The sequence below is a fragment of the Malurus melanocephalus genome, unplaced genomic scaffold (genome assembly GCF_030028575.1).
Source record: "Malurus melanocephalus ecotype Western Australia unplaced genomic scaffold, MMel_1.1 scaffold_336, whole genome shotgun sequence".
Lineage (NCBI taxonomy): Eukaryota > Metazoa > Chordata > Aves > Passeriformes > Maluridae > Malurus > Malurus melanocephalus.
Window position 1 is genome coordinate 17,584 of NW_026623568.1, and position 12,388 is coordinate 29,971.

Below are 12,388 nucleotides of genomic sequence, written 5' to 3' on the forward strand. Positions count from 1 at the left end.
TTTTTTTTTCCCCCTTCAGCATTTCTCATCTGCTTTATGGAATCCTAGTAAATGATCTAAAAATTATTTTCCAAAAGGTGATAATTTTACATTACCTTTTCTTTTGTTTTTTTAATATGTATGCTAAAGGGATGTCAGAGAATTTTCTTGCATTAATTCCTTGTCCATGTGTGGAATGTCTTCCAGTCCAGTCTCAGTCTTCATCTCTTAATCATCTGCTTCTAATAATCTGTATTTCAAATGGAAACCATTAGTTTATTCYTTCCTACTTGTTGAGCAGTTTTACTTTCTTCATCATCCTGTGAGGTATCCTTACAAAGTCCCCTGTATTCATGAAACTAATTATTTGTTTTGCTTTTAGTAATAAGCAAGATGTTGTATTTTTTTATCTCATACCAGAGTTATCATGGTACTTTTGGTCTTTTCTCTTGCCTGTCCTTGTCAGTGTATTTTTGTCCAAAAATGTCAAAAAAGCACATCTTGAGATGCTGATGTGAACAACTTCTGGATTCATGGAACACCAGGCAGAATCAGAAAATTGTAAGGATCACCTTCGCCAGATCTTAATGCAGCAAGGTGTCTTCTCTGWCTTCTCAATCAAGCTGCCTGCAATTAAGAAGGATCTTAGATCAGAAGGAAATACTTAGAGAATCAGTGTCAGTATTTCTTTAAGGGCTGAGAAAGGGCACAAAAGCTAATTACTGGAGACCTTCATTACTAATAAATATACCATAGTTTTCAGGGGGGGGGTCACTATAATGAAGGCAATATGGGGAGTAGTTTTCTGACCATCCAAAGATTTGTTTGTTTGTTTGTTTTTTGAAGACTCCAAATTAGTTATCTACTTCTAACATCAAAGAGTGGCTGAGTCTGGCTTTTAGGATTAATAGCCATACACAGTATACATGTTGGTAATAATTTTAGCATCTCTTAAATAAAAAAAAAAAAAAATCCAATCAGAAAATAAGCTCTAGATGTTGTGGAGATTTGTGTATCTTGTAGCACATATCTTCTGTCTGTAACAGAAGACATGAAGAATTTCTACAAGGTGATGAAGGTTAATTTTGTATAATCTAAATAAATTTGACCATTTCCCTAGTGTTGTTTGAATAATATAAATGTTTTTGAAATTGTTAAATTTTTTTTATTCTCTCCCAAAACACCAGTGAAATGTTCCTCTGGGAAAGTTTGACTTCATTTTCAAGATAAATTGGGCAATTACCACAGGTGATCAGAAGGGCAATGGGTCTGCGTGTTTCCAAGAAAGTGAAAAATTAACGTATTATTTCAAGTTGAGAAAAGAGAGGAAAAATGACTCTGTAGTCTTGTGAAACTGGATTTTTAAACTTTTTATTAACTATGTATTATAAATTCATATTCACATAAACATTATGTGAATTAAGTGTTATGAAACTTTCATATTCTTTTCCTTTCTGTGATTTGGCCAAAGGACAGGAGTATTTGAATACTTGCAGATTTTYCTTCAGGAGTATGTCATCAGTCATTCTGCAAGTAGCTTATTGCGGGAAATAGCCACTTTTGAAATGRATGACCAATTACAAAAGCCTAAAAGTGATCCCAAATTTATTGAACTAGTAGACCAAAAGTACATTTTAATTATCATCTATTAGCAATATGTATGTGAGTATAAGAGAAGTATACAGGCAGCATTATTGGATTTCTTAGACCTGATTCTCATTCCAAACAATAATGCAAGGTTTTAAGATTCCAATATCTATAAGTAAATTCTTCTAGAACAGGTAGGGACAGTTCTATCATCTCAAAAACAGTATAAACATCTGAAAAATTCATGAGACTGTGTCTTGAAATCAGTTTTCCTGTTTTTACCTGCTTTTAATGCCATAATTACCCCTCCACCCTAAAACATTTCCTAAATCTTGTAACATTTCTTTTGAATATATCCTCCTAAATCCAGTAAAACCAGTTATTGGTGATTTTTGGTTATGAAGTTATTGGTGATTTTAGGAGGTAACTACACAACATGGAGCTCAGACTCAAGCTAAATTACATGCATGTTGTGAATTGCAAGCACATTTTTATAGTTTCCATTTCTTTCTCCAGATAAAAGCTAGCACCTGTTCAGCTCCATACAAGATTTTCCACCAAACATATTCAAGGGTCTAGAAAGAAGAAAGTTGGTATAATATAATTTCATCTGTCTCAATAAGTTTTAATTGAAATACAGTGATTGAGGAATTGAGGTGTCTACTGAGTTATCAATGTCATATCAATGTCACAAAAAAAAATCTCAGATTAATTTAGGATATGGAGAACAGAGAAGTCTAATGAATATACAATTGATTAACCATGGTGGCACCTGTAGTTCAAGGAGAATTGTAGGATGATTACTACACCAGGTATCTCTCCATTCAGTAGCTGCATCTCTTTGAGAAATTTGAAATTTATGGCACAAATTTAGACTTCCTTGCAGAAAGTGGAAAGGGTGAGAGAACTCTGAGAACCACCGTTTCTTTTTTCAATAACTATATTATTTAATTTTAAATATCATCACAAGATTTTTTAAGACATTTTCTAGTCATCATGAATAAAAATTTTAAAAAATTTAACAAAAGGTTATTTGKAAATAAGCATAATACAAACTAAAAGAAGTGCTTAACATGCTGTACCAAGCAGGAGCCCTAAGGAAAGAAAGATAGTATAGTAATACACTTGTAGTATTTTACTTGTATAGTAGTTGTCTCATACATGATTTTGTCAAAGGCTCCTTCAGCATGTAATTGGGAGCATCATTTATGTGGCACAGAAAACTCTTCAAGGTCTTGCTTTTAGTCTCAGAAGGTTCATGATATGAGCTACATCTAAACCACATGAGATGTAGTTTAGTCATCCAAGCACTTAGCTGCTGATAACCAAATGGCTGTGCTGTGATTCTACTCTACTATAGCGTAGATCTTCCAACTCCTGTCAGTGCACCCATTTCATTTGGTGCTGTTTCTTGCATCTTGAGGTTGAGAATTATTTCTTTGGAATCCAAGATAATATAGGCAAAATTGCTCTATATCTTAATCCAGTTCTTAAAGTGCATACAATGATATGAATGGCCATGGCAAATATAATGCTGGCATTGCTGAGYGTTTCAATCTATTGTTTGTGTCTTTTAAAAAGAAAATGAAAAAAAGAAAACTGGGCACTTCTTCASATTAACAGATCATCTCACAGGATCATGAATCAGTTATGTTAAATTATGCCTAAAAATAAGAGGAAATTGTAGTAAAAATAATTACTCCCTTATTTGTGAATTAATTGAGGGTTGAGAGTCTTTAGTAAATCTTGTAGTAGCTACTTTGTAGTGAAACAATTCATGAAACATGAATCCTGTTTTCTTTCTAGTTCTGCATCATTATGTTTTTCATTAGTTTTGTGTAGATGGTTCGATCAGTTTCAAATATTTTAATTATGAATAATTACTTCAGATAAATTGATGAGATTTTCTACCTTTGCAGATATATGAAGTGATTTGTTCCCTTCCATATAGATATCTTAATGGCTTGTTAAACACATTAAACTATCTCAAATAAAATCCAGTTAGCCATTTTGCATGTCCTGCAGAATCTGAGACATTTGCACTGGGCAGGAACATCTGACACAATACTTACAAGAAACTTTTCTTTTGGTCTGTTGCAGACACAGGTGGACCCTTTGTTTCTCTTTAAAAATGTAATTAATATGTTAATCTCTTAAATGTCTAAGGAAACCCTTTTTCCTTTCTCCTCTCTCTTTTCAACTTCTTTCCTGAAGAAATTTATGATTTGTAGTCATACCAGTTCTGCTTTCCTGACTGCAAAGTCCTAGCTGTGGTGCAGAAAAATATCTCAAAAGAAAATGCTGATAGTGGTTATTATAGTGTACAGTAAAAGGCTCTGATAAAAAAATATAAAATGCTGCACTTCAAACACTATCTCCAACCCAGACTTTTGTTTCTCAATATGTCTCAAGGTGCCTGTGTTTAGGTGATTGATTCCTTTCATTCTTAGTTTCTCAGGGTGTTTTTCTACTCTACCAAGATGATCTAACTGCTTCAAAAAGTAATATAATTAGCTTTGATTACCCGATTGGAAAAATAACAAAAATCAACAGCACTAGGGACTTGCTACAGTGCTTCTCTAGCTCACAAGCTAGAGGCTTCAGTACTGGTAGTGTGTCTTCCCTAACCAGGAGTTACCTACTCAGCAATGGGTATGTTCATTAATTGGGTATTTTAGTAGCTTGCCTTTCATAAAACCAATCATGGGTACAAAATTGTTTGTTGGTGGTGGTTTTTTAAGATAGATGACTTGGTCAAATCTGTGGATATTCATGTAATCGGTAAGAAGCCCTTTACTGGTTAGTGACTAGATTTCACAGCTATTCTTTGAGAAAATGTCCTTATCTATGCAAAACCATCTTTTTTCCCATATTAGGAAATAAGCATTGGGAATTTCTGCCTGATTTTTTAGTCTGGAAAAATTAAATCTAAATGGAATAGTTTTGTAAATGTAACCCTCCACCCACTGATAACATGAAGTCTCATACTGGGAAATCTCTCCGTGAACTGTAATCCAGCTAATGTATTTGATTTGGTTTTTGTTATGATGAAGAGGAAACGTTTATTTTAGCAATAAACGTTTTAAGGAATTATTGCGAAAGAAAGTAATCTCTACTTTTTAGAGAGAGATCAATACCTTTTCATCTCAAGTATGAGAAATCTTTTGTCGTGATAGAGGCAGTGGGTTGTATGACAAAAGCTGTTTGTGATGCATTGAGAAACTTCTCTTTAACTTAGTGGTGTAAGAAATAAAAGCCTGTTATCATTTAATATCAATCAGATGATTTAAATTAGTTTGAAATTTTGTCTTGGAAATCCATGGTAACAGTAAAAGAATTTTTAAAAATATGGCTTGTTATCACTGGCTGGTTTTGTTTTCACTTGTAATTGAAAAGAAGTAAAAATTGAACTCCAGGAGGGATGGATGTGACAAAGGTTATTGCCTCTCCTCTATAATAAAATGTACAAGATGTAGTAATGAAGCAACATGAAGAAGGTGCTTTGTTGCACTAATGTTCATTGGGCAACTGCATGAACTGGAGAAACAAGATATGTTTTCATTTCCACTAGACAAAGAAACTAAAGCTTGCTTAAAGGTGAAACAGAAGACATGACCACCTAAAATTTATTTGAAAATCAGAATGAATTACAGTTTTTAAATTATCAGGTCATTCTTTGGTGGGGGGAAGAAATTAAGAAGTTCAGCCTCACTTCAATTTCCTTAGGAAGTGATCGAGTCAGCTTCAAAAATGTGTTTTAAAATGGTTGGGTTTTGATCATGTTATATTTTATCTTTTTAGGAATGGCAAAATTCTATTCAGAAGAATGCAGGACTTGCATTTATTGAGCTCATCAATGAAGGAAGGTAATGAATTTTAAAGCTTTTGAGCAAGTAGTYATTTTGCATTTATTCCATTGGGTGATAATACTTCTTTACCATCTGTTCCAAAAAGATTGTTAAAAGGACATGTTAATTAAGAGATTTATCGTATAGATACTTTATATAGTAAATATTTAATTTGTAAGTGTGTAAATTTTGAAAATTGTGTTTGCTGACAGAAGGAAATAGAGTTTCCTTGGACTGTATATAAGTTTAGGATTATTTGAGAATTGTACCACCATTCTCCAGAGCAGCAAGGTTGTTTTACCCAGACAGTCCAGGGAGCCCGATCTGTAAAACCATCTGCTGCTCCATCTGTTTTAGGAGCACAGCATTCATTTTACAGACTTACTTCTCTATATAATCATTTCATGATCATTTTATCTAGAAGTTCAAGTCCTGTTTTAGCCCTGTAAACCACAAAAGACATTATGTTTATATGAGCTTCCTTGATTTTGAATTTTTAAATGAAATTTATTATCAATCCTCAAGTAATTTTACTTCTATGTGTTCTACTCTGTGCATGTTTATCGATGCTTCCAGCCAGCAAGCTGAGAAGCAAAGGGAGACTCTTTGGCCCTTCTGGTAGTGGAATACCCAAGATAAACCAAACCACTTGTGCATTATGTCTGATATATATTGGCCGATACATTAAATGCATGTAAATCTACACATTTTGTTACGTGCAGCTAAAAAAAAAAATATAAATAGCAATACATCTGTTGAAGAGATGTCATTTTATGTGGTTTCTGTTCTTCGCCAATGATATCTCTTTATCTTTCTTTCAAAGTATCAAGTCTTTCTTTATTGTAGGATATTTTTGTCTGGCTAATATTTCAGTGGTTAAATCATGCATTTATTTGAAAAATTTAGAAAACATCAGTGTATAGAAATATTGAAATTTGACTGTCCAAAAACCAGAAGCAGGTAGCTTCCAATATTTGGATGACGTAAATTCTCTTAGATTCCCTATGCACACTGAAGTTATACTGCCATGTAGCAGTAGGAAACATAAGTCCCCCCATTAGAAATTCTTTTTGCTATGAAGTGCAAATATGAGTTTTTACGCCATAATAGGGTTCACCTGAGTGGGTCATGTACTGCACATTGTACAACAAATATTACCTGACAACAGACTGAGTAATTATAATAAGCTTATGTTCTTGGATAGTAATATACAATACCATTTGGACTTTTAAAAATTTTCTTAGCCAGGATACTGAGGTCAGATATAATTGCATGCTCACTATTGATAAAATGACCATTCTGAACAAATCCTATACTTGCGTATTTTTAGTGATCAATTATTAAGAATGCCAGTGGACCTTGTAATCCTCTCTAACAATGACTTTTCAAAAATAAATAGTATTTAAGAACTGCTGCTTAAATCCATTTGAAAGAACATCTAATCAAACTGCCCTTGGACACATGTTCCTCCATATACTTTTCTCAAAAAGGTGTTTTGGAAAAGGTGTGTGCATTATTGGAATGCTCTTCTTTGCAATCAGCCCATTTGTTGTTAATTTACCCTTTTGGGGACAAAGATAACAATCCTTTAACTCAAAATTGTTATAAATATTTATTCTGCTTAATAGCTAAACTTGTGAATGTAGTTCATCAATCATAGCTAGAGAATGCAATTGTGCAGTTGTCAACAATTAAGAGGACATAAACAGTTGATGAATGTGCAGCTGAATTAAAGTGCTCCCTAGGATAACCTGAAATTATAAACTGGATCATTTAAAGGAATCTAACAAAGGCTCTTTATAATTAAAACAAAGCGGGGTTAATGGGATGTAAAATTGCATATAATCGCTGTGCAATAATGATAGAATTTCTAATTATTAAAAGCAAAATTAAGACTAAGAATATTTTGAAGGACCTTCTGGTTAAGATTTTGAGAGACCTGGATAATAAATCAACGGTTTTGAGAAAAGAATTTCTTTTGAATGTGGATGAAAACATTTAGATGTAATGCAGAGGACCATGGTTTTAGTATCTTCAATTAGWCATGTATATGTTAATATATGGATGCTATAACATGATTTTCTGTGTACCTAACTCTTGTTATTTCTCTTGAAATAATTCAAACTCCTTTTGGATGTTTGAATATATTGGGAATGTTCTAAAATAAAATATTTCAGTTTAGTTTGTAGTTTAAACAATTACCTCTATATTCCTGCATTTTCAAACAAACTGCTTTTTTATTTTAAAATAGTTGATTTACTGTGTTTCAGGGTTTTTTTTTTGGTGTAGATAATTTTTTAGGAAGATCTGAATGACACATTTTTTAAATTCAATATACAAATGCTGATACACTCTTCTAATAATAGGACTGTTGTAACAGCTTTTAGTGTAACGAGGGATCTCACTACAGATTAAAATGAATACTTTCAAGGTATGTAATACACCTGAAAGATTTAGTAACATCCTGATTATCATCTTGAACTTTATGCTTCTATTTAATCAGTCTGCTGCTATGAATGTGTGATGCTGAGGATATTACACATGTCAAGAACTTCGCTGACAGCAGCTTAATAGGATTTCGGATTTACATTTGGGGTATACACATAAGTAGGCTTCATAATTTTAGAGCTGGATGCATCTTCAATGTTGGCTGTGAAAGGTGACATGAAAAGACTCCTTTAGGAATGATATGTGAAGGAAACTACAGCCCACATTTAAGTGGAGTAGTGATGGATGAGGTTGAAAGGAAAGGCTGCTCGCTGACGAAAATAAGAGATAAGAGCACCCACCTCAAGGAAATATGTGTACAAATGCATACATCTTGGGCAACTAGCAGTAGAAATTACTCCACATGCAATCAGAAAACTACAATATCGTTGGAATGAATGAATGAATGAATGAATAAGATTTGGTGGGACAGCCTGCAATGAATGACAGAAATGCTGCAATAGAAAATTTCCTTGGAAAAGACAGCCAAAGAAAGCAATGAGGGAGCATTGCCTTTCCTGTGAAGAAGCAGCTCAGATTTTTGAAGTTCTTCAGTGGGATGGGAGACAGTCTGGTTGGTGTCTTGCAGGACAGGACGAGAAGATAGCCCAKTAAAGGCGACATCATGGTGAGAGTTTGTTACAGACCACTCATTCAGGGTGAGAGAAAGGAAGAAGCATTCTTTAAACATCTTGAAAAMGTATGTGGGTCACAAACCCTAGTTCCTTCCTGACAAACTCCAGGAGCGCAACAATGTGGGACACACATAGGCACGAACAATTACTGGAGAGTGCTGGGGATGACTTCTTGATACAGGATGAGACAGCAAAAATGACACACAGCTGGATCTGCTATTTACCAGCAAGCAAGAATTGTTTTTGAATGTGATAATGGCACCTTTGGCTGTAGTTGCCATGAAACAGTGGTGTTCAAGGCCCTGAGGGAAGTGGGGATTGAGAGTAGCAGAATACAGATTCCATGAACGCAAATTTTAATCTATTCAGGAAACTGGTCAGTTGGATTCCATGGGAGACAAATGTACATGTCAAGGTAGCTCTGAAATGTGGAGGCCTAAAGCCGGCATTTGGCCCGTGCAGGTTCCGAGACCCAGCTAATAATAGTGTATGACTGAGACCGGGGAAACAGAAGGGAGTGTTAACAGCCTGCATGGAGGAGAAACACACGACCTTGGCTGCATCAGGGAAAAGGAGAATGGAATGCTAAACCAATAACACAGGTGGCAGAAGACTCAAAACATTAACAACACTGCAGCTTCTGCAAACCCACCAATCATAGCTAAACAGCTGCTTTATTAACCAATAGATATTTGCCACAAATGTATACACTTGTTGCTAAATGGATAAAAGGGTCTCTGCCCTGGAATAAAGAGGTTATAGTAGTTGTAGTTGTGTGTGTATATGTGTGTCTTATTATTTTGTGTCACTGTCTGGCCAACAGCAACACTGAAAGGTGTTAGGCTTTTAAAGAGCATCATCCAAGTGTAGGAACAGGAAAAAGAGTAAATGTATCAAGAGAGTAGTTCAGCCAGCAAAGGAAATGATAGTTGAGCTCTGATGCAAAAAYAGGGTACACAGGAGGTGCAACTGGAAAGTGGCTAGAATGAAGGAATTTAGAAACATTGCTCAAGCATGTATTGTCAGGAAGGCCAGTGGTCAGCTGGAAATTAAAGTTGGAAGAGATATCAAGGACTTCGTTAGTGGGCTGACTGAGGGGAATAAGTGGATTTAGTCATAGATGTGACTGAGATGCTCTGTTCCTTATTTGCCTCAGTTTTTACTTAGGTTTATCAAGGCTGTCTTTCGTGAAAGGGTTCAAGGAGGACATCTACCAACAGTTGATAAGATCTGAGTTAAGAGTTCCTTGAGACAGCTTGTCCCATCCTAGCCCATAATACCTGATGGGGTACATCTGGTGGTAGTGAAAGTCTTTGTGAGGCTGATCACCAATCCAAGAAGTTAAGGAAATTGGGGYAAATCACAGGTGGCTGGAGAAAAGCATACGTTGCACCCATCTTTAAAGCCCTCAAAATCCAGTGAAAAGCTCATCATTTTTTCTTCTGTCTTGAGAAACCATGTAGCAAGTCCCTCTGAGACACATTCTGGCTCCTTGAAAGAAAAGGTAACTGAGAACATTGATTTACCAAAGCTAAACCATCCATGGCCAATCTGTTTGCCTTCTATGATAAAACAATCAGATTTGTGGGCACGGGAATAGAAATGAACATAATTTACCTTGGCACTGGAAAGGTCCACAATACTCACATATCAGAGTTAGAACTCTACATTCTGAATGGATGGACAGCTAAATGCGTAAAAACTTACTACGTAAATGGTGTCTGAGGGTTGTGGTTAATTGGTTGTACCTTAGCTCAATGTTTTTGTCAAGTGGAGTATTTCAGGTATCTACTCTATCAAAGAGATGGATTCTCTAGGTCATTCTCTATTAGTCTTTAAGAGCTGGATTACTATATTCATCAACCATTTCCTTCCCTTTTTATGCTTTCACAACACTCACCTCTTTAAAAAGATGGTCTTGTTCCTTTCATTTAAAATATTTTCCTTTTTTTTCGCATAGTTCTTTTATGTTAAATAGGAGTAGTCTAATTCTAATATAAATTTAAGGCAACATGAGACTATATTTAATCTCAGATTTAAAATTGTAAGCTTTGCTCCTGTAATTTCATCTATGTACCTAAGTCTGCTTTCTGTCTTTAGCTATGAAAATAWATATTTTAGCGTGTCCACCTACCTGGACCTCTGAGCATACTTGAAATTCACAAGAAGCCATTTTCTTTTAAAACTTGTTTYGTTGAAATATTTTGAAAAAAATAACAGAATATTCAAATAGTCTGGAATTCGTGTTAGGTTAAATTTGTAAGAATTGCTGATTCAATCCTGAAAGGAGGCTCATAAATACTTATAGTCTTTCTATGTTACCTCAACTGCTACTGTTGGGTAATTTCATCAAATTTTCTTTTGGACATCCTCTGTTGCAGTTTGGTGTTCTGATATGTTTGGTTTGTGGTAAACTAGTTCACAGCCATCATTCACTGTCTGCAGTATTTAATGTTCAGGCATGTGTTAAAAGGTATATCTATAATGCCACTTGCCATATTTGATTTATGATGTGCCTCTGCAGTTGGATCTCTAAATAGAACTCAAAAAGCTTATTTAGTAGTAGGGTCCAAAAAGGATGCTGTTCCTTTTTTCTGTTTTGATAACGATCTTGATAACAGGACAGAATGGGGATCTCACCTGAGTCATCCAATAATGCAAGATATTTTATCTTCACTATGGAGCTCAGGGCTACCAGAACAACTTGCAAAGGATTCCAGTCTGAAGTGCAAAATTCAATACATTCAAATACAGTCAGAAAATAGCACTGAGGACGCAGTAGCACTCAGGAACAATAAATAAGAACAAAGGTGTTTGATTATTCTGTATTTGACAGAGATAACCCAGTTCTGGTACTTTATTGTCATCCTCACCAAATGTAACTTTTGATTGGAAGAATTATCTCTTTATTAACTTGTGCAGCTGTTTTCAGGAATTTATCCTAGATGTCATCTTCCTTTAGCAGAGGATTCATGTCATAGATACTTACGTAAAACTGAACACTGAACGTCTGTATTACTACTCCAGCTAATGCTTGAATTCCCTGTTTAGATGTGCTTCTTTATAACCTCGTATTCCTTACTATAGCTGCCCTTGTCCTGCCTCCAGACAAGTAGTTCATATTAGACAAAGCCTACATTGTTATGGTGACCATCTGTGTACTTGTGGGGTCAGTACACCCAGAGTTCTTAGATCTGTTAGAGGTTTTGAGGTGTCGTCTCACCTTCTAKCATTGCCTGATCAGGTCCTATGTCAAAGCAGAGGCTGATTCTCAGATAAAGGCCATCTCAGTTGTAACTGCTTGTCTTGTTTGCCATCTGTTTACTGGATGGCCACTGTTTCAAAGAGGCAGCCTCCTCTTAATTTAGAAAATTCTTCTGCAAAATAGAAAATCATTATGGGGAGTGGAATAGATTCTTTGTTGTTGGCTCTGAGTTTCACTGAATCTGTTACAGCTTCTGTGACATTTCTGAGACCCTCCATGAAATTTATCTTGTCAATGTGTTCATGTTGTAGTTCAATAGACAATGTCTGCATGCTATAATTTCAAACTTTTATCTAGGGAATTCTTCATCATCGCTCTCTTGCGAGAAATGAGAGACATTTAGACATTATTATGTTAGACATTACTTTCCAAAGTTTGTAGGAGTTTACTTTCAAAGTATTAATAGCACCACTGTGTCTCATGGAACTTCAAACTCTTCAAGTTAGACTAGTTTATGAATCCTGTTGCCCATACCAAGTGCAACAATAGATTTCATTTGTTATGAATGCCATTAAGAGTAGTAACAGTAGTAAACTGTTTGATGAAAATGTGGCACATTTCCAAGCTGGGGTTGGGGTTTTTTGGTG

The 12,388-nt window shown here is 35.1% G+C and overlaps 1 protein-coding gene across 1 annotated transcript in view; it reads left to right on the plus strand.

Annotated features, from left to right (window-relative positions):
- Positions 1-12,388, plus strand: part of LOC130580465 (neurobeachin-like) — a 251,330-nt gene that overhangs the window by 7,237 nt on the left and 231,705 nt on the right. The window contains exon 2 of the mRNA XM_057377984.1: positions 5,368-5,432. Within this exon, the coding sequence (XP_057233967.1) occupies positions 5,368-5,432 (65 nt within the window). The remainder of the gene's footprint in view (positions 1-5,367; positions 5,433-12,388) is intronic.